This window comes from Haliotis cracherodii, unplaced genomic scaffold (genome assembly GCF_022045235.1).
Source record: "Haliotis cracherodii isolate W230 unplaced genomic scaffold, xgHalCrac1.p SCAF_13, whole genome shotgun sequence".
Lineage (NCBI taxonomy): Eukaryota > Metazoa > Mollusca > Gastropoda > Lepetellida > Haliotidae > Haliotis > Haliotis cracherodii.
The window spans coordinates 34,289,699-34,316,632 of NW_027266268.1; the positions used below are offsets into that span (position 1 = coordinate 34,289,699).

The 26,934-nt window shown below is 41.9% G+C and overlaps 1 protein-coding gene across 1 annotated transcript; it reads left to right on the forward strand.

Moving 5' to 3' along the window:
- The first annotated feature begins 5,798 nt into the window (after window positions 1-5,798).
- On the forward strand, window positions 5,799-25,628 carry LOC139459881 (uncharacterized). Its single transcript, XM_071241595.1, has 17 exons — window positions 5,799-5,908; window positions 8,115-8,419; window positions 9,857-10,014; window positions 11,562-11,814; window positions 12,640-12,742; window positions 12,865-12,961; window positions 14,022-14,117; window positions 14,701-14,751; window positions 14,982-15,066; window positions 15,371-15,430; window positions 16,828-17,004; window positions 18,338-18,476; window positions 19,036-19,138; window positions 20,318-20,390; window positions 21,375-21,521; window positions 23,953-24,092; window positions 25,252-25,628. Exons 1-17 carry the CDS (start codon window positions 5,851-5,853, stop codon window positions 25,601-25,603), a joined length of 2,397 nt encoding a protein of 798 aa, XP_071097696.1. The 5' UTR covers window positions 5,799-5,850; the 3' UTR covers window positions 25,604-25,628.
- Window positions 25,629-26,934: the final 1,306 nt, after the last annotated feature.

The following is a 26,934-nucleotide window of genomic DNA, read 5'->3' on the forward strand; positions in this document are numbered from 1 at the left end:
CCCGACATGGGTACATTGTGTGAAGCCCATTTCTGGTGTCCCCCGCCGTGATATTGCTGGAATATTGCTAAAAGCGGCGTAAAACAATACTCTCTCACTCACTCACTCCTCCCACATTAAGCTGACACGCCGTGATATGACTGGAAAACTGTTAAAAACGGTGTTAAACACAACTAACTCACTCACTCATAATCATGTCATTTTAGTGTTAAATTTTAGTTCAGAAAATATTAGAATATCAATGCAGACAGCAGTCCCTGTCTTTGCTGACATTTGAAACGGTTGACTATATATCCAAGTGAGCTACAGTTCCTTTGGCACTATGGTTCTGTTTTGATACAAAATTACCAAGCTATTATCTATCACAATTATCACATTGTTAAGTGACTACATGTTTTTGATACAACGATCTCTTGATTGTATGGTGTCAACGTCATCAATGTTGTAAGTATAGGCACCTCATCCAAATGTTTGTACGACACATTTTACACAATACATGTTTATTTAGAAACATACTTTAATCAATTCAGTATATCTTATAATAGGCAATAACGAGAGTTGAGCGTTATGATTACCCTGGTTCGACATCCTGTTGACATTCAACTGTCCAACTCACTAGTCATGTTGATATATCTCTTTATCCAATAGTGTGATGTATATAAGTGTGAACTAGTTATCCTTTGTTGGTCTTTCATTGCAATGCATGTATAGAAAACATGCGCTCTCCTTCATTGTGTGTTCATTCATTCATTGTCTTGTTCCTTGTTGTTTGATGTTATGCATTCAGCAATGTTGGGCCTATATGACGGTGGTCTGTAAATAATCGAGTCTGGACCAGACATTCCAGTGGTTGACATCATGAGCACCGATCTACGCAATTGGGATACGATGACATGCATCAACCAAGTCAGCAAACTTGACCACCTGATCCCGTTAGTCGCCTCTTACGACATGCTTGGGATGCAGAAGATGAATTCTAACCCGAATCTTTATGGGTCTGACTCATTGTTTGTACGTAAGGGACCTGACCTTTAAATCTAGGGAATGGGTTGTCAGAGACAGAGACTCCTTCCTTTAACGGGGTGTCGAACAAAATAAATTTCTGCACAAACAATGGGTTTTTTTCTATGATGTCCAGCATTGCCAGCGAAAAGATTATTGCTGTTTATCGACAGTTTAAGATATATAGCTTGAAACGGGTATAATCTATGAATTTCAGAGATCTTCAAAGATGAGCATTTGTTCTTCGCGAGTCAGTACGATAACGTGTTCGAGGATTACACTTGAACGTCTGCGTCCTGCTTAACGTTAGTATCTCCTCCCAGAAAGAGCTGAATACTGAAATACTGATAAAAGCGAGTGTCATCGCTGCGATGTAAGTTTGGACCTTGTTCTACTTAGCAGATCGACATTAAGAGTTTTATGACATGCGGGAGTTATTAAGTATTAGAAACGGAGAATTTTATTGTAAAATACAATTACATAAATCAGTAATTTTCCACATTCCGTGTTAAATGAACCCGCATCGTAGCAAAATATGGAAAGAATAAGCGAAATCGACATTGTTTTGATAAATATTCATCAAACGTGATACTTATGTGCGGTAGCCATTTCGCAATCAGATTGCGACACACAATCCTATTTATACGCGTTGATCATTACCCGGATTACTGATGTGAGATTAAACACAAGATCAACCAAAGAGACACACCCCTTATGATTGTGTATGCATTGTGTTCCGGTCATTGGTTCAGTTACGCATATCTCAAATAATAGTAGGGGCACGGGTGGCCCAGTCGTCTTAGGCGCCGCGATTCGCTGTGCAGAGCTGCGTCCCTTGGGCACGCCAGAAACCTATGATTGTGACTTCGAATCCCGGTTCGCCCCGATTATGTTTCTAGGTTTGTCAGCACCATACCCGTACTCGTGGGTTTCACCGAAGCAGTAAACGCCTGAAACCTACATCACTTTCCTCACTTTCCTCCCACATTAAGCTGACACGCCGTGATATAACTGGAATACTGTTAAAAGCGGCGTTAAACCCAACTCACTCACTCACTCAAATAATAGTTCACAGGAATAATATTTTCACAGTGGCATAGACATTTCTTTGCTATGTTTTCTTTTACGTAAAAGGAGTAAACGAATTATCCGAGAAAGATCATTTGAGGGATTACTTAAGAAGAGAGTAGAAGACATAGAGAGCCACTGAGTACACAAGAGTGGCCTATAAGAAAGTAAGAAGCTATTAACATTTTACAAAACATCCCGAGGGCCTGTTCCTTCTCTTCTGTACGCACAAACATACCTTTACTTAAGATTTGATGTCACTATGTGTTGATGAAGACATACGATGCCCATCCAATTCCATTAACCAGCTCAAGAAACAGAAGACCGCCAGTGGGCGGATCCTATTTTCAGTTTAGGTGTATGGAAACATTAACGTTAGATATTACTTCATGGTTGGCCAATCAGATGACAAGGAACCATTTACGATTTATTCGTTGACATATACAAGTCAAGGCTTCAAATTCTTTCTACATAATCATGAGAAATCTCCATTGGACGATTTCAGCTATATCATCAGCATGTGTTTATAAATCACTATCAGTTGGTGATGAGACCGGGTGTAAAAGATAATAGATGTGCGGATCCTGTCCCACCGGTAGCACCCGTCATAAACACATGCACACACAGGTCAAGTATTACCTGAACAAACACGGGAACATTATGCTTCAAGTCAAAATACTGAATTGCATCAGACATGTTTGAAAAAGTCTACCATAAAACTACATAAAATGCTGTAACCCTGGACAAACAACTTTTACAAGTGTCGTACACATGGTTAACTTCTCTACGTGTGTGTAGAGATACTACTACACCGTCCCATGTTTTCTCACTCATGTTTGCCACATTTTAAAGAATGCAGATTTCAGAAAACGAGAACGGTCGGGTAGCCTAGTGGTTCAAGCGTTCGCTCGTCACGCCGAAGACCCGGGTTCGATTCCCGACATGGGTACAATGTGTGAAGCCCATTTCTGGTGTTCCCCGCCGTGATACTGCTGCTAAAAGCGGCGTAAAACCATACTCAGTCAGTCAGAAAACGAACCTAATTAAAATGTCGCTGCATTTTCATTAGACTTTGTTTGTTCTTTTGTTTGTTGTTTAACGCCGCACTCAGCAATATGCCAGCTGTGTGACGGCGACCTGTAAATAATCGAGTCTGGACCAGACAATCCAGTGATTGACATCATGAGCATCGATCTCGGCAATTTGGATACGATGACATGCATCAACCATTCAGCGATCCTGGCCACCTGATCCCGTTAGTCGCCTCTTATAACGAGCACAGTAGTTGAAGACCAATTCTCTACTCGCATCTTCACGGGTCTTTTTCATTAGATTATGTAAGGAGCAGACGTACTATAATTGAAGCCATTAACAAAGCCACATTTCAGGCAGCCAACTCACTTTTGTAACTATAATGATTGTATGAAAAGTTATTTAAAGTTTACATCTCTAACACTTGTTGACTTTGACACGATTATAAGCATGTACAATGGCGAATTAATTTGGTAAACAGACACACAAGAAGCCGTCAAGCAACCAACCACTGGCCACCCTAAGACAGATGCCGTTTACAGGACTCAAGATCGTAAATCTTGTTGTCATTTACGTGCCTCAGTGTTATTGGATCCGCTTTATTGATTTTCAAGACCTTTTTTAAACAATGTTGTTTAAAATTATGTCATGTGCATCACTGACTAGCATTGGAAAGGATACATCCATGCAAACAAAGAACGATTTTCCAACGGAACAAAATGTTTTAGCCATGAAACATGAATTCATCATGACTCTGTCAATACAGATCCTCTATAAACGTTATCTCATGCGGAGTGAGTGAGTGAGTATGGTTTTACGCCGCTTTTAGCAATATTCCAGCAATATCACGGCGGGGGACACCAGAAATGGGCTTCACACATTGTACCCATGTCGGGAATCGAACCCGGGTCTTCGGCGTGACGAGCGAACGCGTTAACCACTAGGCTACCCGACCGTCCCTGGTTGGTAATGAACGTGTGATTTAATACCTGCGTAATTTAGGAAGACGACTTGGGGAACCTCTGTTCTGGAACGTGTTGACTATACTCTGGACGCCGAATTACGTCGCCTTGGCCGACTGGACAAACAGTGACACCCAAAGAAACACAGCATCTCTTCATTAAAATATTATTAAAAAGATGAAAACGATATTAATAATTCTGAATAATTCTGCAAGCGATAATCTTTCAGTTATCAAAATTACACAATGCAATATTTAAATTTCTTTCTTCACAAACGCGGATATCAAGCAGAGTATAGTTAGAACATTCGTAATGCCACTTATGAGTGTAGGGGGCACGGGTGGCCCAGTCGTCTAAGGCACCGCGATTCGCTGTACAGAGTTGCGTCCCTTGGGCATGCCAGAAACCTATGCTGTGGGTTCGAATCCCGGTTCCCCCGATTATGTTTCTAGGTTTGTCAGCACCATACCCGTGCTCGTGGGTTTCACTGAAGAGGTAAACGTCTGAGACCTGCATCACTTCGGGCTTTTCTCCCACATTTAGCTGACACGCCGTGATATAACTGGAATAATGTTAAACGCGGCGGTAAACCAAACTCACTCACTCACTCCACTAATCAGTGAGTAAATACTGGTATGCGTTATGTCGCCTCAGCCATGTTGCAGCTGTTTAGGGCATCAATTCAGCAAGTATGTACCAGGTCAGGACACTCGTCAGCACACCTGACCAAGTATGAGCCAGCCTCAGTGAACAGGCTTGAGTCAAATGACAGTCTATCAGTTAGCACTGTTCAAAGATTACACATGTTTACGAGACATTCTATACTAAGAACAGGTCGTCAATAACGCCTACAAAGCAACTCGTGCGTTTCGGAGCGGCGCTTCGGCAACCAGTAACACACCACGCTAACACCACACAACACGGTATTCTGTGTGATGAACATTGATAAACTGATATTTATTTATCTTGTGTGTTTTTATTAGTTGTCGTAATAATCCAAGCCTATTTCAAAGGTTTGTTTAATCGGATTTCCTTTCCTTTAATGACTGCAGTATAAACCGATTCTATTTCTTGTTTGTTTGTATATTGTTTAACGCCGCACTCAGCAATATTCCGGCTATATGACGGTGGTCTGTAAATAATCGAGTCTGGACCAGACAATCCAGTGATTTATATCATGAGCATTGATCCACGCAATTGGGATAAGATGACATGCATAACCAAGTCAGCGAGCCTGACCACCCGATCCCGTTAGTCGCCTCTTACGACCAGCATAGTCGCTTTTTACGGCAAGCATGGGTTGCTGAAGATTTATTCTAACCCGGATCTTCACTGGTCGATTTTATTTCTAATACTGAGGGTGTTTTGAGACTTTAAATCCAAAGGGGATGATTTCTGAATCCCATATGATGTCCCATAGTGAGGCGCTTTGAGCTGGTAGAGGTTTCTGAATCCCATTCATTTCTTATAATGAAGACGTTTTCAATCCGATTTATTTTGCTATAGTGAAGATTACACCTATGTTGACATGAATCAATTATCTCGCCCACACGTACGAAACTGATGCATCATATTATCACGGCTTATCACATCGTATCTTGGACTGATTTCGTCGAATCTTTTGTAATGCAAAGTTTGTTCAGTACTTACGCTAATATGGAGTGTCAAGGGTCATGGGGTCTGGGGTCAGTTTGAGACATGTGATACCAGCGACTGTCCTTTTCATCTCACAACATTGCTTCAGGCAGTTGAGGTCACCTTGCCGTCGCTGGGTACTACATTCAGAATGAAACAGTTCATCAACGTGATACTGCTATTACTTCTTGTAACACTACATCAGAAGGGTAAGTAAGAATTCTTTAATATATGATGTATGTGTTCACTCAAAACAATCGAAGGGCCTATAACATTTTGACCTTAATATAAAGGAGCATCGTCTTAATTTATATATCGCGATCGTGTGAACGACAATTTTTACCGTGCATCGTGAATAATAAAATAAAATTAAAATTATGAAAATTTCAAATATATGAATAAATGCCAGATGAACCTAATTTGATATATACGATGTCTATACCCTATATTACAGTGAGTGAGTGAGTGAGTGAGTGAGTATGGTTTTACGCCGCTTTTAGCAATATTCCAGCAATATCACGGCGGCGGATACCAGAAATGGGCTTCACACATTGTACCCATGTCGGCAATCGAATCCGGGTCTCCGGCGTGTCGAGCGAACGCTTTAACCACTAGGCTCCCCGACCCCCCGCCCCCACCCCCCCCACCCCCCCACCCCCCTCCCCCTACTATATTATAGATGTTTTACTTATCATATCTTTATAGAAATAATATATATTTACTCTAACACAATTGCAGAGTAATTATATCCTGCTGTATTTTGCTTAACGCGGCCCTCAGCAAAATTTCCGATATGAGACAGCGGCCTGTAAATAATCGAGTCTGGACAATCCAGTGATTGATGTTATGAACAACGATCTACGCCGTGAGGATACGACGACATGCATCAACCAAGTCCCCTAGCCTGACCACAGGATCTTTCAGGTCTTTCAGGTCTTTCAGGTCTTTCAGGTCATATGTTCCTGGGGATCTATTCTAACCCGGAATCCCGTTTGATATATGGACGTTTGATATATGGGGGAAGCCTGTTCATTATAGCATTCGCTTGACACAGGGTGCGATTACCAACATGGGTACAATGTGCGAGGCCCTTTTCTATTGGGATTTTACAAAACGTGGCGTAAAACCAAACTCACTTACTCACTCATTGACACATAAATGGCTAATTTATGGGAGTTTTGCGACACAAACGAGAAGCAATGTATGTCTGTCGCATTCAATCGATATATGAATTAGTGGTCCACGGAATACCGCTTCATGAAAGCTATCGTAACGCTTTGAATTTTTCGGAACTCTACGAGCAACCGTATGCGTCTAAGTAGAGTTTAAGAGGTAAAGCTATTGAAGCGTTGATATAGCTTTGTGGAATATGATCCAGTGTTTGGTTTTTGTTATAATATTATATTGGCAGTAAATATACACACTGGGCTACAGAAATTATCTTTGATCTTACGCTTCCGCATAAGTATTTCCTCTGGATTCTTCTCAAGCTTTTTTGTTTTTTTTATACGGAAAATAACAATTTATATATCTGGCTATCATATGATCCATATGACGACAATGACCAAACAAATATTCAGACCAAAATCACGGCTCCAAGAAAAAACCTATAATGGTTGGTCCCTTCATTGAAAGAATACAAAGGACATATGTCATACATAAAACTCTTACTCAGCAATACCTTAACAGTCAGACAATATTCATTTGCTTGTAGATATTTAAATATGTTTGTGTTGCTTATTTTTATGTTCTATTTTGGTCTGAGGAACAATTGAAAAGTTTGTTTCTATATGCAGACATTATACCTTTCTGAGTTCTTCGAATAATTGGCGTGCCTTTGCATGCGTTTGTGACGGATGCCACCGGTGAAGCAGGATACGCGAACCCTTTCGCGACCACCTGGTATCATTACTATTCAATAGTGATTCATAAACACATGTCACTGATATAGTCGGAAGCGTACAATTGGGATTTCTCATGAACATAGAAAGGGTTTTGTCTCTTCTAATGTTTCGCCCTACCTATTGCTCAGGAACACATGCTGTTGTGTTTTGCCTCTCTAACAACATTCTAAATTCCTAAATAACAACTAACCTTGTTGAGATTCCGAGTCAGAAAAGGCCGACGGCGGGTAGCCTGGTGGATAATGCGTTTGCTCATCACGCCGAAGGACAGGGTTCGATTGTCCGAAGGGTATAATATGTTAAACCCTTTCTAGTACCCCCAGCTAACTATTGCTAAACCTGGCATAAAACAATATTCACTCATTGGTAAGAGGTGACTATGACAGGGATCGGTTGATCAGACTTTGTGGCTTGTCTGGTACGTTGACATCGTCTCCAGATTCCGGTCTTTATACACTGACGTGAGATAACTGTATACTAACATTAACAAATGCAATTTGTTCTCCTTCAGTCAGCGGCGAGGGATTAAGAGTGGAGACATCTGCCACTGGCTACTACAACGTCTACGTGAACGGCACACAGTGGATAAGGGGATCACAAGCGTTCTTCTTTGCCAATGGAGGCAAATACACAACTGAAGGGTCTCTTGGCCAGCTTGGAAACCTAACGTTAAGAAACATTGAGAATGACCAAGGACAGGACATGCTAGGGTTCTGGAAAAGAATCACCTACAATTATTATGCTGATGACACACCGATACAACTGTCAATCAAGAGCTATGTGGAAGGGGGCGTGCCGGCTGTCGTATTCGGACAGGTACATATCCTGTTTGTTTCCATGTTTAAGTATTTCCACGCTGGTTGAACTTTTCGATTAGGTAAATATCCTGTGAGTTTATATATCAAAGAAAGTATTTACGTGCCGGTTGTACTATTCGATCAGGTAAATGTCCTGTATTTGCATGTCATAGTAAATATTTGCGTCCCAGCAGTACTATTCGCTCAGGTAAATATTCTATGCATGCATGTCATAGTAATTATTTTCGTCCCAGCAGTACTATTCGATCAGGTCAATGTCCTGTATGTTTTCATTTCTAAGTATTTGCGTCCCAGCAGTGCTATTCGATCAGGTTAATGTCCTGTATGTTTTCATTTCTAAGTATTTGCGTGCCGGTTGTACTATTCGATCAGATAAATGTCCTGTATGTTTTCATTTCTAAGTATTTGCGTGCCGGTTGTACTATTCGATCAGATAAATGTCCTGTATGTTTTCATTTCTAAGTATTTGCGTGCCGGTTGTACTATTCGATCAGGTAAATGTCCTGTGTATGCATGTCAGAGTAAATATTTGCGTGCCGGTTGTACTATTCGATCAGGTAAATGTCCTGTGTATGCATGTCAGAGTAAGTATTTGCGTGCCGCTTGTACTATTCGATCAGGTAAATATTCTATGCATGCATGTCATAGTAAGTATTTGCGTGCCGGTTGTACTATTCGATCAGGTTAATGTCCTGTATGTTTTCATTTCTAAGTATTTGCGTGCCGGTTGTACTATTCGATCAGGTAAATGTCCTGTATGTTTTCATTTCTAAGTATTTGCGTGCCGGTTGTACTATTCGATCAGGTAAATGTCCTGTGTGTGCAGGTCATAGTAAATATTTGCGTGACAGTTGTACTATTCGATCAGGTAAATGTCCTGTGTGTGTGCATGTCATAGTAAATATTTGCGTGCCGGTTGTACTATTCGATCAGGTAAATGTCCTGTGTATGCATGTCAGAGTAAATATTTGCGTGCCGGTTGTACTATTCGATCAGGTAAATATCCTGTGTGTGCATGTCAGAGTAAGTATTTGCGTGCCGGTTGTACTATTCGGTCATTTAATATAATGTCTTGGTAAATACATGTGGTTGTGTGACGGATGCATATTCGGTGTGGTAGTGAATATACTATGCTTTCATATCAGAGTCAGTATAGTCGGTTGTACTATACGGTTAGATTGTAAATTATGCTGTATGTTTTCATGGCATAGTTAGTGAGTTGAATTGTCTTTAAAGCGCTATGTTAAAGGGTCATTCTCTCAGTAATATTCGGCGAGATAAATCTTTCAGGCGGTGTGCTGACGTGGGCATTGTATTAGCATTCAAGATATATATCTAATAGATTTGGATGCTCGAGTAAGCTTGTTTTCGTGTTGACCACCAAATTGTACATATTGAATAGTGTCTCATTTATTGAAATTAATGCTAATTTCAGAAATTCTTGAAGGACACCCCAGGAACAAAGGCACCGCCAAATGTGACTATTATTGGAGGATTTCCAAACTTCGAGTTCTTCTTTCCATCAGTTGCTAAGGTGGGGTATCTGTCCTTCGGGGGGAACTGGCTTGGAGACGAAGCGAAAACAATGGCCACGTAAGAATAAATATGTGCTTTAAAAACATCTGCGATGTCACTACTTTTTATAGATCCATTATCTATCCTGAATTTATATTTGTCTTTCAGGTATTCATGCCGACGTTATCTTGAGCCCACATTTAAATTAATGCACACTTTTAATGCACAGGTGCTGAAGCGGCTTAAAGCAACTTTTACTCACTCATTTAATGCACAGAATAAAACGGGCCTTTTTCCTTATTTACATTCAAACGACAGAAAAAGACAACAGAATAGAAGAAACATATACAGTAAACTACGGTTATAACGAACACGGTTATAACGAACTGACGGATATAACGAACTTACTTTTTTGGTCCCGACTATTTGCTGTATTTATGCTGTATATATACAGTAAAGTACGTTTATAACGAACACGCTTATAACGAACTGACGGATATAACGAACTGTTTTTTTTGTCCCGACTATTTGTTATAGTTATGCTGTATATGTGCTAATTACGAACTACGGTTATAACAAACTAAAGTTAGTGGTCCTTTCGAGTTCGTTATAACTGTAGTTTACTGTACTTATAACGAACTACGGTTATAACGAACTAAAATTAGTAGTCCCCTTGAGTTCGTTATAACCGTACTTTACTGTATAGTCATGTTGAGTGGACTAAGGACAACGGATGGCCCAGTCGTCTAAGGTGCGGCAATTCGCTGTGCAGCGTTGAGTTCCATGGGCAGGCCAGAAACCTATGGTCGTGGGTTCGAATCCCGATTCGCCAACATTATGTTATGAGGGGGAACGGGTGGCCCAGTCGTCTGAGGCGCCGCGATTCGCTGTGCAGAGTTGCGTCCCTTGAGCACGCGAGAAACATATGATTGTGGGTTCAAATCCCGGTGCGCCCCGATTATGTTTCTAGGTTTGTCAGCACCATACCCGTGGGTTTCACCGAAGCGGTAAACGTCTGAGACCTGAATGACTTCGGGCGTTCTTCCCACATTAAACTGACACGCCACGATATAACTGGAATACTGTTAAAAGGGGCGTTAAACATAACTCACTCACTCATTATGTTTCTAGGTTTGTCAGCACCATACCCGTGCTCGTGGGTTTCACCAAAGTGGTAAACATCTGAGACCTGCATCACTTCAGACTTTCCTCCCACAAAAGCTGACACGCTGTGATATAACTGGAATACTGTTCAAAGCGGCGTTAAACCCAACTCACTCACTTACTCACTCATTCAGGGAAATGAAATTCATTTGAAATATTGCAAACATGCAAGCAATTGATAGAATTTGAGTGAGTGAGTGAGTTAAATTTAACTCACTGGTTTCACCAAACTTGTAACCGATCAATAATTTCGGGCTTTCCTTCCAGATCAAGAAAACACGCCGTGATGTATTTGTTTGTATGTTTGTTTGTTTGTTGTTTAACGCCGCACACAGCGCTATTCCAGCTATATGACGGCGGTGCCGTGATGTAACTGAAATTGAGTTCAAAACGGCGTTGAACGAAAACTCACTCACTCACCATATTATCCATAATATCTTATATGTCGTTTGACTTCTTAGGTACAATGTTACGAATCCGATTGGTATAGACATGCGCGACGGATATGAAGGTGGACCAGTCTGTATGTTCAATCCCACCGGAAGTGCGGTAGTTATCTCCCCTTTCAACCAGTTTATGTCCGCTTCAATGTGGGTGAACAAAAAGGGATTTTTCCGAGGAAGTCTTCACTGGGGCATCATGGGGACCGTTGACTTCATCCCAGCTGGGTTTGAATACCAGACAATAATGTACTACGGCGAAGGAATAAACAATGTAGGTATAGGTATATTTTAAGGATTGACTGTGTATATCGATCGTTTCGTTTAGGTATGAATCAAAAATCAGATGTGCAAACTGTAGGAATCCGCGCAGCAGATTCTTTCAAAGGTTTGCCATGGGTTCAGTAGCTCACAATCCACGACCTCTGGCATTTTGCACACAACTTCCCATGACGATTCAATCGAACTAGATATTTCAAAAAGATTTTCCGTTGAAAAATATGTTGTTTTCATTAGACCGCCTCCGTGGTCTAGTGGTAGAGTGTCCGCCCGGAGAGCGGAAGGTCCGGGGTTCGATCCTTGGCCGCGTCATACCAAAAGACGTTAAAAGATGGTACTTGTTGTTACCCTGTCTGGCGCTCGGCATTAAGGGGCTAAAACAAGAACTGAAGTATACTGTGTCTGAGTGGGGTATTCATGTTAAACTGCGGCATGGTATCTCAGTGAGCTAGCACTATAAATCAGCATCAGTCCGGACTAGTACAAGCAGCCACACACACACATACATGCACGTCGCTATATAAGTGCAATAATCTTGGACGCGACGTTAAACCCCATATCACCTCACCTCACCTCTGTGAAGTGGTCGTACAATCCTGATAGTGTCAACCACTGGATTATCTTGACCAGATTCGAATATTTACAAACAGCCGTAATAAAGTTTTGATGTTGCCGTTAAATAACAAACACAAACTTAATAAATGTATACTTTTATGTATAAAATGTATACTAAAACCTTTGATCGGAATACTTTTAATGTCAATAGGAATTATATTTATATGTACATATATTTTAACACTGATTTTCTCTAATTTTGCAGGCGTTTGAAGGATGGGGCAAACTGATGAGAAAGTGGTATGGAAAAAGGGATTTGAGAAGTAGTGACATCACCCTCACGAATATGGGGTACTGGACGGACGAAGGTATCCATAGCAACTGTCACACATAAATAAAATGCCTCAACATCGACATTAAAATCACGTGTATTTGTTTCTCACATCACTTTTTGTGTTGGATTTGTGACTGATGTGCTACATTGATACAGGCACGGCCTATCACGATGCTCCGGAGGAGGGTAAAGATTATGAAGACACACTTCTAGAACTGAAAGAGAGTCCGAAACAGAAGCATGTACCTTACAAGTATGTATGTAAATACCTGTAGTTACCATGGTGACATGACATTACCTTACAGTTGTGTTTTAATTATACAATCAGAGCAATTAGGTGAGGTGAGGTGAAATTGGGTTTAACGTCGCGTCCAAGATTATTGCACTTATATAGCGACGTGCATGTGTGTGTGTGTGTGTGTGTGTGTGTGTGTGTGTGGACTGATGCTCACTGAGATACCATGCCGCAGTTTAACAAGAATACTCCACTCATACACAGTAAACTGACTCCGAGCCAGCCCGTCCTTGTTTTAGCCCCTTAATGCCGAGCGCCAGACAGGGTAACAACAAGTACCGTCTTTTGGTATGACGCGGCCAAGGATCGAACCCCGGACCTTCCGCTCTCCGGGCGGACGCTCCACCACTAGACCACGGAGGCGGTCACATCAGAGCAATTAAATACTATTTCTTTTCACATAACCTACATTGTACCTTTAGATAACATGGTGACATGTTGTTACCTTGCATTAACTCATTGTATTATTGACGGTAATAAACACAGTGGAATCTCGTTTGCCAGATTGCAGATTGATGTGTAATTAAAGGTGATGTTTCTGTATAGTCAAGGCGAATAATCACCGACGCCCCCCGTGTCTTGTACTATGGGTGAGGTTAGGTGAAATGTTTGTTTTTTAAGGTTATTGCATTTATATAGCGACGTGCATGCACGGAAGAGCGGAAGGTCAGTGATTCGATCTATTGGCCGCGTCATACCAAACGACGTTAAACTATATCAGCACTGGACGTTAAACGTTATCCTCACAGCCCGGAGCCCGGATAAAAGGGCTAAAACAAGGACTGGTCAGCACCACACACATACACACGCAAGCACGCACGCACGCACGCACACACGCAAACACACACATGTAGGCACGCGCACGCACGCACGCACGCACGCACGCACGCTCACACACACATGTAGGCACGCGCACGCACGCACGCACGCTCACACACACACACACTTCGCCATATAAATGCACTGGTCTCAAACGTGTCGTACACTTAGATGTGACGAGAGCATGACAATGTTTCAGATACGTACAACTGGACGACTGGCTGTATGAACGAGACGACAACAATGGAACGATCTCACTGACACCCAGGAACGGCACAGTACCTGACGGCCTAACGTAGGTACCAACCGCCGAGCTACCTCACAGTTGTAGCACTGATTGAAGACATATCTGTGGTACTTCCAAGGATTTAAAATACATTAAGATTCTAAGTTAGTAAGCTCGTGCAATAGTTCAAGTGGACGAAAATCAAAATTAAAAGACACTGTTTTCTGGTTCCCAGTTTACGAGGGCGCCGTAATTGGCTGTGCAAAGTTGCATGATTATGGCGTTCGGGAGTATTATACCAGTCTGTTTCTCTATAGTAACAACCCGTGAAGATTCCGGGGTAGGATAGGTCTTCAGCAACCCATGCTTGCCGTAAAAGGTGACTAGGCTTGTCGTAAAAGGTGACTAACTGGATCGGGTGGTCAGGCTCGCTGACTTGGTTGATGCAAGTCATCGATCTCAATTAGGTGGATCGATGCTCATGATATGAATCACTGGATTGTCTGGTCAAGACTCGATTATTTAAAGACCGCCGTCATATAGCTGGAATATTGCTACGGGCTATTGTGTAAAGATAGCAATGATTAATCACACTTTGTAATTATTGTAATTTCGCATTGACATTTATATTGATACAAACTCTCTTTTGTAGATTTCTGCACGAAAAAACAGGACTAGCCATTGTTCTTCAGAACGGGTTTTGGTAAGTAGTCATGACAAACTTAATGACGAACTACTTCTACACCTAACTAATGATTGGTACAATGATTGGTACAATTGGATTCAAACATATATTTTTTACGCTAAAACAATTTCTCATGTTTTCAGTTAATTTATCAATTTAAATAATGTATTGATTTTAATTTGGTTACAGGAACAGAAACGATCACATCGTGCCGTATCATATTGACATTGCGTATTGTAATTTTCAAGGTCAAACGAAACATCATATGCTTCACAAAATGGCGGCAACTTCTCCTTCTTGATCAGTGGATCCTCAGCTGTTCCCCTTGGAGGGGTAAGTGTTTAATATATATTTGGATGCGGGGTTTCACTAATTCGTACGAAGTCAAAGTTGTTTGATGGATCAGTAGCTTCTTTAGTTACCACAAGTCAGATGGTTCTGTCAGCGCTAAACATATTCTAGTCTACCGTAATGCTTTGTGTACTTTGTTGTCATTGGATGCGAGGATTCAAAATGACTGGACTCTTGTCCATAATTTTGTGGCCTACGTAGTGTAATTGCGATTATCGCAAACGTTTTATTGTGCATTAAATTTGTAAAATGATAGACAATGAATGTTGACTTTCTATTATTTCAGGACTTTTGGGATTACCTCTTCTCTAAAGCTAAGGCCTGGGGACTTAAAGTATACCAACAGGTATAACACGTGTCTCATTAGTACTAGTCAAAGGCCCCTTGTTGATCCGGGGTAGAATAGGTCTTTAGCAACCCATGCTTGTCGTAAGAGGCGACTAACGGGATCGGGTGGTCAGGCTCACTGTCTTGGTTGATATATGTCATCCTATCCCGATTGCGTGGATCGATGCTCATGATGTCAATCACTGGATTGTCTGGTTCAGACTCGATTATTTACAAACCGCGATCATAGTATATTGCTGAGTGCGGCGTTAAAAAGAAGCAAACAAACAATATAAGCCAAATTGTGACATATCTTGTAAAGGGTATACGCAGGTTAATATTGTCAATGAAGCACAGAATCCCAGACACAGGTAAGACCGTACATGTGCCTCATTGTATCAATCGCCCTGAATCTGAAAATGCATACAGGGTCGAATTGATGTGTGATCAATAGTCTCACTTCTTCAAGGCTGTATGTAGTTTTGTTTGTTTGTTTGTTGTTTAACGCCGAATTCAGCAATAGTCCAGCTATATGACGGTACTGGAAAACATAGATTGTCCTTGTCTTTAAAATATTAAAACTCTTCGCTTGATATTCTGGATGTTATTAAAATAATTATAATACAAAAACAATTTTTTGACGATTCAGAGAAGAAAATTTACATGTATGTTGATCCAAGGGGGAAAGATGTACATGCATTTCTTGAAGCATTAGCGGATACAATGTCTCAAACATATACTCCCATTGCCTCTTGCCATCCAATACTTGTATGTTAAATGGTCTGCACCGTTTAATGGTTGTTCGTTCTACTTTCGACGTCGAAATTCCGGTGTCTATGAAATATAGAGCAGAGATGCATGTGGGGTGACGTCGTCCCGAGGCAAGAGAGTTAACTGACTTTAAAAGTCCTGTTTTCACCCTTGCCGAACTAGGCTGGAATTCCTGGGCTCGATTGTTGCACCACCAGTGGCTGTTACGAGTTAAGTCCCTTCTATGCCTCTCCTATGGACCAATCTCGTATCACTTGCATTTGTTTCAAACCAAATGACGATCTCATCGACAATCAAGATCTACATTGTGATAAAACGGGTCTTACATCGCGAAGTGCATCAAATCATATGAGCACCTTGATTAAAAACTTGAAAAGATTTGGAAAATATCTGTTTCCAACGAGTTGGCGGTGAAATGCTTTGCAAATACTGCAATCGACCGAAATCTGAATGACAGTTTACCAACCGGATTTCGTTTTCGGTTCGCGATTTTGATTGGACTATGCATAGACTCGTTAGTCCAGCCAAAATCGAACTCCATAATACCAGCCTAGTTCGGCAAGGGTGGAAACTGGACTTTTATAGTCAGTTAACCCCATTGCTTTGGGAAGATGGTGGGGTTATTAAACACTTGAGTGTTTTCAGGACTGGATGAAGGAACAGTCGTTATTGGTGAAAGAGTTCCAGACAAACCTGACACTGGGTAGGCAATGGTTGGTGGACATGGGTCTGGCTGCTGAGAGATATGGCATCACTATACAATACAGCGGCGCCCTTCCCAGACACGCCCTGCAGTCTCTAGAGATACCCGCTGTCACTCAGGTATGTGCAAAGAGCATTCGGATCCATTCGGCTTATTCCGTCATCTACATAATACTTCTAATCACCGTATCATTTTAGGGTTCTAACAGTACCGACCCGTGAAGATCCCGGGGTAGAATAGATCTTCAGCAACCCATGCTTGCCGTGAAAGGTGACTATGCTTGTCATAAAAGGAGACTTACGGGATCGGGTGGTCAGGCTCGCTGACTTGGTTGATGCATGTCATCGATCCCAATTGCGTGGATCGATGCTCATGATATTAATCACTGGATTGTCTGGTCCAGACTCGATTATTTACAGACCGCCGTCATATAGCTGGAATATTGCTGAGTGCGACGTTAAACAACAATCCAATACAATCCAATCTAACGGAACCCTAACAAGCGTAATTAGGCCTAGACTATATGTAAAAGTGCTCCAGGGGCCCGTTCCACATTCCGATCTTAGCGTTATGTCGATCGTAACTCCCACACTTAAACACACACTTTCGGAAGTTGTAGCTCTACGACCGCTTTATGGAACAGGGCCCGTTCTATGTTAAAGAGGAACTGACAATCAAACTGCAGTAAACTACGTTTATAACGAACACGCTTATAACGAACTGACGGATATAACGAACCTACTTTTTGTCCCGACTATTTGCTGTCGTTATGCTGTATATATGCTTATAACGAACTACGGTTATAACGAACTAAAATAAGTGGTCCCTTTGAGTTCGTTATAACCGTAGTTTACTGTACCATATTTCCTCTATTGGATGCAAGGCCATCTATTAATTTCGCGAGAGCCGTTGTCCCGGTGTGTATTAGAGTAATGTCTGTGAGACCCAGACTGTAATAGAGGAAATATCGATACTTTTTGCAGCTCCTATGAGTGATCGTTCGGCAGCAATGTTTAATGAATCGATATGAAGGATATTCATATGCATGTTTTTTTTATGTTGAAAGGCTTAATATAGTTAAAAGTGGTTTCCGTAGCAAAAAGCAAACCTTTTTTAACCAATCAGAATAGAAAAATGTTTCAATATCATGGTAGACTACAGTTATAGACATTGCGAGCAAAGATCCACGCCTTCGGGATAAAGGACACGCTACCAAACATATCAATGAGTCTGACCTCCGGATGGATTTGGTCGCCTCTTACAACCAGCAAAGGTTTCTGGGGAGCAACCCATGCTTTCAGTAAAAGGCGACTTTGCTTGTCGTAAAAGGAGACTAACGGGATCGGGTGGTCAGGCTCGCTGACTTGGTTGATGCATGTCATCGATCCCAATTGCGTGGATCGATGCTCATGATATCAATCACTGAATTGTCTGCTTTTATTTATTTTCCAGGCGCGGGTCAGTGAGGACTTTGGGGAAAGCATGGATCAGTGGAAAATTGGAATAACCTCGATATTTGCAAATGCTCTTGGACTCGCTCCTTTTAAAGACAGCTTCATTTCAACCCATGATGCTTTTACAAACTCTTCAAGTAAGAACTGAGTTTGATAATAATTCAACGAACCGTTCTATCAAGAGTCAACTGGATAAGATTCGAATTTGAATGTCTTACATTGTTTTACAGCATGCAACATCGTGTAGGGGGCGCATTCAATCACTCGTTCACATTATTATATGCGAAATATGCATTGGTCTGAGATGCCGGACAAACGAAGGATACACTTGAAAATTGGATTTGACCAAAACATTACAAACGTTACAAAATTTTACAGGGTTGAAACCAATACATAAACGGCCCGTGAAAATCCGGGGTAGAATAGGTCTTCAGCAACCCATGCTTGCCGTAAAAGGCGACTATGCTTGTCGTAAAAGGCGACTAACGGGATCGGGTGGTCAGGCTCGCTGACTTGGTTGATGCATGTCATCGATCCCAATTGCATGGATCGATGCTCATTAAGTCAATCTCTGGATTGCCTGGTCCAGATTCGATTATTTACAGACCGCCGTCATATAGCTGGAATATTGCTGAGTGCGGCGTTAAACAACAAACAAACAAACAAATAACACTGAGATTACGTGTTGTTTTCTAGACACTCGGTTAGAATTTGAATCTATGGTTGCCACTATCAGCACGGGCGCAGTCGGCCTTGGGAACAAGATAAATTCGGACGTGAGATTCAACGTAGCACAAAGGTAAGGTCTAGTGTGTCCGCTATGAACTGCTTCCATGTTGTACAATATTTTTCCGACAACAATATTCTAAACAATACTATTCCAGTAATGTCACGGCAGGGAGGACCGCCTCCGTGGTCTAGTGGTAGAGCGTCCGCACGGAGAGCGGAAGGTCAGGGGTTCGATCCCCGCCCGCGTCATACCAAAAGACGTTAAAAGATAGCACTTGTTGTTACCCTGTCTGGCGCTCGGCAATAAGGGCTAAAACAAGGACTGGTCGGCTCGGAGTCAGTATACTGTGTCTGGGTGGGGTATTCATGTTAAACTGCGGCATGGTATCTCAGTATGCTAGTACTATAAATCGGCATCAGTCTCGACTAGTACAAGCAGCCACACACACACACACACACACACACACACACACACACACACACACATGCGCATACACGTCGCTATATAAGTGCAATTACCTTGGACGCGACGTTAAACCCAAATTCACCTCACCTCACCACATCGTCAAAACAGCAGCCTTCAGGTTTAGTCGAAAAAGCTTCAAATTATGTTTTCCAAATCGATGTTGTTCCTACTATGGACAAAAATTAGGTGACATGCATATTAATCAATATAGTAAAGACGACAAATTTATGTAATTCTTTACATGTGAAGATAAAACTAGTCTTCATTAATAATTGGGCAGAATGAGTGAATTTGCATTCACAGAATCAGATGAATACGGGAATGTAAGAACTCTTTCAGATCTGAATTAAGGCCATCTATTCTCTTTCTTGTAGTACGACATCTAGTCTCTGTTATGTAGTACGTTATCTATTCTCTATCATGTACTACGATGTCGTCCTATCTTAGGATTTGTGATGCTACCAATGGTTTCCGTATGCAGTAAACTACGGTTATAACGAACACGCTGATAACGAACTGACGGATATAGCGAACTTACTTTTTTGGTCCCGACTATTTGCTGTAGTTATGCTGTAAATATGCATATAACGAACTACGGTTATAACGAACTAAAATTAGTAGGCCCTTTGAGTTCGTTATAACCGTACTTTACTGTAGATATCTTCTTTGGATTAGTCTTAGTACCCGTGGACACATAATATGAAAATGTATTGTCGAGATCCACGACAAATTATCTCCAGAACACTGCTACAATGGCCTGTATTTCGTTTTCTTCTGTTTTAGTTGCTGCAATGCTGATGGTCTGATTCTTGGTCCATCAAAACCAGCCACAGCAATTGATGCCCAGATCATGGAGGTAACGTCATCATTTGGCTAAAATAGTTAAGCGCCCAACTGCATTACCTAGGAGTGGACCCCTGAAGATCCGGGGTAGAATAAGTCTTCAGCAACCCATGCTTACCGTACATGGCGACTGTGCTTGTCGTAAGAGGCGACTAACGGGATCGGGTGGTCAGGCTCGCTGACTTGGTTGATGCATGTCATCGTATCCCAAATGATGGATCGATGCTCTTGATGTCAATCAATGGATTGTCTGGTCCAGGTTCGATTATTTACAGACCGCCGTCATTTCGCTGGAATATTGCTGAGTGCCGCGTTACACAAAAACAAACAAAACTAGGAGTGTTAGTTCTTTGTCGTTTAACGCCGCACACAGTAATATTCCGGTTAATGACGATAGCCTGTAAATTGTCGAGTCTGGACCAGACAATCCAGTGATTGACATCTCGAGCATCGATTCACGCAATTGAGATATGATGACATGCATGAACCAAGTCAGCGAGCAATATCAAGACACTAGGCTTCAAACATATTCATTTCTTGATTTGAAATAACATATGAGAATTTTTTTATAAAGTAATTCGTATATTATACATGTGATATTGTATAATCATACACTGCTGTTATACATGTCAATAAAACATTTTTGTGAATGTGTAAAAATATTAAACCTGTTGCCCATTCCATGAGCAAGATTGACCCGTGAAGATCCGGGATAGACTAGGTCTTCAGCAACCCATGCTTGCCGTATATGGCGACTGTGCTTGTCGTAAGAGGCGACCAACGGGACAGGGTGGTCGGGCTCGCTGACTTGGTTGATGCATGTCATCGTATCCCAATTGATGGATCGATGCTCTTGATGTCAATAACTGGGTGATCTGGTCCAGATTCGATTATTTACAGACCGCCGTCATATAGCTGGAATATTGCTGAGTGCGGCGTTAAACAGGAAACAAACAAACATTAGAAAGATTACAACATGTATCCTGTATGTTCACAGGGAGCCTACAACAACAGCATGGGCCCAAAGGGTGAAGTCTGGACAACCTACAGCGTGATCGGGAAATATACATTTGGAATGATCTTTTCTTCCCTGGAAGGCCGTCACAAATACAACGTGACTATAACGGATCAATTCGGACCAGATGTAATGTACCATATTGTTATCTTTTACATTTCAACATGCATTTTGCAAGTTCGAATGATTGGTTTGTTGTTTAACGCCGAACTCAGCAATATTCCAGCTTTATGGCGGCGGTGAAGATCTTGTATTTGAAGCCATGTTTATGTTCAGGGTCGTGGGTTTATCCTTTTACCACCCTGTATCATGGTCAGCTTCCATTATGGGATACAACGAGGTTCATGCATTTGCCCTACACCTCGCCCGGTCGTTCATCCAGCATTATTCAAGTCCCGTCCAATCTGTACACCATCCGGATAACTATGAACCCCAATGAAGACTCCGGGGAAGAATAGGTCTTCAGCAACCCATGCTTGCCGTAAAAGGTGACTATGCTTGTCGTAAAAGGTGACTAACGGGATCGAGTGGTCAGGCTCGCTGACTTGGTTGATGCTTGTCATCAATCCCAATTGCGTGGATTGATGCTCATGATATCAGTAACTGGATTGTCTGGTCCAGACTCGATTATTTACAGACCGGCGTCATATAGCTGGAATATTTCTGAGTGCGGCGTTAAACAACAAACCAAACCAAAAACCCATACCCTTGGCTCGGCTTTCCCGCGCTGGCACATCCTGTCGATTCAGGTGCGACAACTCAACTGATCGGGGTTGATTAAGCAGCATTTGGGACACTAAGTGTATAAGAAAAAATTTCCTTAGCTGATTTTGAACCCCATGCCGAGTTCCACAGCAGTAATTGTCACCAGTGTGTCCTGGTAGTGCCGGATAATCACTCCTCAGAAAATGGCTTCAAGGTCTGGCTCGTCATCTCAGAAGAACTCCAAACATTGAGCAAAATATCAGAAAAAGACTCCTTAATTGGCTATACCCTGACAAAATATACTGAACAACAAAAGTTTTTGTTTTTTTTACCAAATCTGAAACAATTTCGGTTTGCAACAGATAAAAGACTCATGTAAGTGTTCAAATGGTTTAATTTGACAAACTGACTTCAGAAAATGCGTGATTTCATAAAAAAAACAAAAACATGAACATGCCAAAATGTCACTTAACAAAACCTCTGGTTGCGATGCAAGCAACATATCTTCGTCTCATGGAATGGACCAGACGTCGCACAAAGTCCTGTGGGATATCTGTCCATATCTTCTGGAGCATGTTTCGAAGTTCCTGGAGTGTCTGTGGAACACGTGTTTGACACGTGAGGCGCCGATCCATCTCATCCCACATGTGCTCGATTGGTGAGCGATCAGCGAACCGGCCAGGGGATGACATTCACGTTGTTTTGTTGAAGAGAATCCATGACGACGCAAAAGCGGTAGAACACAATAGGGCCGATGATCTCGTCGCGGTAGCGCTGTCCATTGAGATTTCCCTCTACCACTATCAAACGGGTCCTCTGTCATGCTGTAATCCCACCCCATACCATAACGCTGCCACCCCCGAACCGATCTTCTTCCATGACATAATGATTGACGTAACATTCACCTTGACGTCGGTACACTCGAATCCGTCCATCGCTGTGGCTGAGGTGAAAACGAGACTCGTCAATGCATGGCCATCCAGCGTAGACGCTGTCTGCACCACTGTAGACGTGCTGTCAAAATGGGACGTCTGGCGGGTCTTCTGGCGACAACCCCTTCACATCTGAGGCGACGACGTACGGTTTGTGAAGATATTCGTCGAAGGCCAGTGATGCTTCTTGCAGTCACTGTTGCTGGCTAGAATCGATTTCGTGGGTGCGTTGTTCGAATCCAGTTGTCTTGTCGAATATTGGTTACGCGTGGCCTGCCACTCCGAGGATGGTCTCTGACTGCATTCGTCTGTTGCCAACGTTGCCATAAACGCCAAATGGTGTTTCTGTGGACGTTAAATTGTCTTGCAACATCACGTTGACTCGATCCTGCTTCAAGCATACCAATGGCTCGCAGACGCTCATTTTCGGACAGGCGTAGCATTTCGTAATGTTGAATAATTGCGTAATTTTGTTGTTTTTCTGACTGGTTGTTGTCAGCACGATGCTAAACAATGCACATGGAATCCCGTTAAAGCACATGTTTTTATATCCATTCTTGGGTAGTGAAATGCATGGCGCTTGTATAAAAGTCAACTTTTGCATGGAATGCATGCTTTTCTGTAGCAGTTGCGTTTTTGTGACTTGATTCCATACATGTACTACAATATTGAAAACCAAACTTTACTTGTTTGAAAAATACACTAAAATACACATGAATGTCACATGAACTTTTGTTGTTTAGAATTCAGCATGCAAACTAATATAATTCGACACCAAGATCACTCAAATCGGCCAAGTAGATCCCCATTTATGAGAAAAATCGTAATCTGGAGTTCCATTTGGCCGCCATTTCTTTGCGCATGTCAGGTACTCCCGGATGTGTGATTTCGTCCACCAATCACATGACGTATTTTTGTTTCAGTTTCAAGAGAGCAAACTGTACAACCCCAACTTTGTCAATTCTCTGGTCAGCGTCCACAAGGGGTTCAAGCTCCTCCTCTGCTGTTCAAATCTGCCCCCTTTTTTCACCAGTGTCTTCACATCACCGGTACTAACTGTCGGGTAAGATATTTACTGTTTTGTTTGTTTGTTTTTTAAACTTAGCAATATTCCACCTATATGACGGCGGTCTGTAAATAATCGAGGCTGGACCAGATAGTCCAGTGATTGATATCATGAGTGTCGATCCATGGGGGGCAGCCCGAAGTGATTTGGTAGGTTTGTTGTTTTACGCCGCACTCAGCAATATTCCAGCTATATGACGGCGGTCTGTAAATAATCGAGTCTGGACCAGACAATCCAGTGATATTCATCATGAACATCCATCCACGCAATTGGGATCGATGACATGCATCAACCAAGTCAGCGAGCCTGACCACCCGATCCCGTTAGTCGCCTTTTACGACAAACATAGTCGCCTTTTACGGCAAGCATGGGTTGCTGAAGACATATTCTACCCCGGATCTTCACGGGTCTAGTGATTCAGGTTCTAGACGTATACCACTTCGGCGAACCCGAGATCATTGGTTAGGTAATTCTGCAGCGCGAAATTGCGGCGCCCAAAACAACTGACCCCTGGATAGAATTGGAAAGAACCTACGCTTCTCGTATAAATGTAAATGGGATCTTGGTGGCTTGCGCGATTGCGTGTTATCGTAACCGGACGGCGTGGAACGGTGTTCATTATATCAACGCCAGGTTGGGCTATACCACGGGTGGCCAAGTCGTCTAAGGCGCCGCGATTCGCTGTGCAGAGTTGCGTCCCCTAGATACTCCAGAAACCTATGATCGTGGGTTCGAATCCCGGTTCGACCCGATTATGTTTCTAGGTTTGTCAGCACCATTCCCGTGCTCGTGGGTTTCACCGAAGCGGTAAACGTGTGAGACCTGCATCACTTCGGGCTTTCCTCCCACATTGAGCAGACACGCCGCGATATAACTGGAATACTGTTAAAAGACGCGTTAAAACCAACTCACTCACGCACTCATTAACTCACTAAGATGGGGGAACGCAGTCAACGTCACTGAGACTGCCCACCCGATCTAAGTTAGTCGCCTTTTCACCCATGAAGAGCAGGGCACGTATTCTATCCATGGTGTGGCAATTGTATTATAATTATATATTATATTGGAAATGACATTTTTCCAATTTAAAAAAAAGCCGGCATGGTAGGACCACGCTTTTGATATTGAATCACATGAGGTCGTTCATGTCTTGCAGACCCCAGAAAACAGAGGTAGTTCTGATCGGAGAGGGGTTTAAACACGTGCCGATATCACCTAGACGTGTGAAAAGCATCAATGTCACCAGCGATGCCGTGTTTGTAACCTTGGTCGGTGTTCCTGGGGAGAGACTCTCGTTTATTTACGCTGTGCAAGAAGAGTGGCGGACCATTTGGTGGACCTTTGATCATACAAGGCTAGGTGTTCTTGCCCTCAACGTCTCGACGCCTTCTGTACCAACATCCTCACCACCACCGCCGCCCTCTGGTGCCACAACGGTAACAAGTCAATTTGCATATATAGCGCTGCTTGGCACCATGGGTATCGTGAGATCTCATTTCAGTTTGTAACACAATAAAAACATGCACTACTTTTTGTCTTTGTGCGAATGTGTTTTTTATTCTACTCTGTTCCTTATACCATTGACTGTATTAATGTAGCTGTATTAATGAGGCTGTATTAATGTGGCTGTATTAATGTGGCTGTATTAATGTAGCTGTATTAATGCGGCTGTATTAATGTGACTGTATTAATGTGGCTGTATTAATGTGACTGTATTAATGTGGCTGTATTAATGTGACGGTGTTAATGTGGCTGTATTAATGTGACTGTATTAAATGTGGCTGTATTAATGTGGCTGTATTAATGTGACTGTATTAATGTAGCTGTATTAATGAGGCTGTATTAATTTGGCTGTATTAATGTGGCTGTATTAATGTGACTGTATTAATGTGGCTGTATTAATGTGACGGTGTTAATGTGGCTGTATTAATGTGACTGTATTAAATGTGGCTGTATTAATGTGGCTGTATTAATGTGACTGTATTAATGTGGCTGTATTAATGTGACTGTATTAATGTGGCTGTATTAATGTGACTGTATTAATGAGGCTGTATTAATGTGACGGTGTTAATGTGGCTGTATTAATGTGACTGTATTAAATGTGGCTGTATTAATGTGGCTGTATTAATGTGACTGTATTAATGTGGCTGTATTAATGTGACTGTATTAATGAGGCTGTATTAATGTGACGGTGTTAATGTGGCTGTATTAATTTGGCTGTATTAATGTGGCTGTATTAATGTGACTGTATTAATTTGGCTGTATTAATGTGGCTGTTTTAATAAGGCTGTATTAATGTGACTATTAATGTGGCTGTATCAATGTGACTGTATTAATAAGGCTGTATTAATGTGGCTGTATTAATGTGACTGTATTAATGTGGCTGTATTAATGTGAATGTATTAATGTGGCTGTATTAATGTGACTGTATTAATGTGACTGTATTAATGTGGCTGTATTAATGTGACTATATTAACGTGGCTGTATTAATGTGACTGTATTAATGTGGTTGTATAAATGTGTCTGTATTATAATTACGTCCATGCACTGTAGCAGTAACTGTAATTAAGCTTGCAATGTAGAAATACGCCCGCTCTTGTACTGTAGCAGTTTTTACAATTACGCCATTGCATCGAACCCATTAAGACCAGATCATTTACTCCTAGACGAGTAAAGGTCTGCGGGCACGTCCACAGAAGATCGCGTTGGGTGATCAGATATAATCTCCGTCGATCCTTTTCATTATGTAAATGATAAAGACCGCTCCATTATAAAGTGGATAGTTAACACACCTTGCGTTTCCCAGCGCCATTGACACCGGGGTTTATCCCCGATAACA

Excerpts from the sequence above, each read along its gene's own strand:
- LOC139459881 (XM_071241595.1), top strand. The coding sequence starts at position 5,851 with ATGAAACAGTTCATCAACGTGATACTGCTATTACTTCTTGTAACACTA. Across the intron at positions 17,005-18,337 it reads AGATACCCGCTGTCACTCAG|GCGCGGGTCAGTGAGGACTT; the intron begins GTATGTGCAAAG and ends TTTATTTTCCAG. Across the intron at positions 24,093-25,251 it reads TCACCGGTACTAACTGTCGG|ACCCCAGAAAACAGAGGTAG; the intron begins GTAAGATATTTA and ends CATGTCTTGCAG.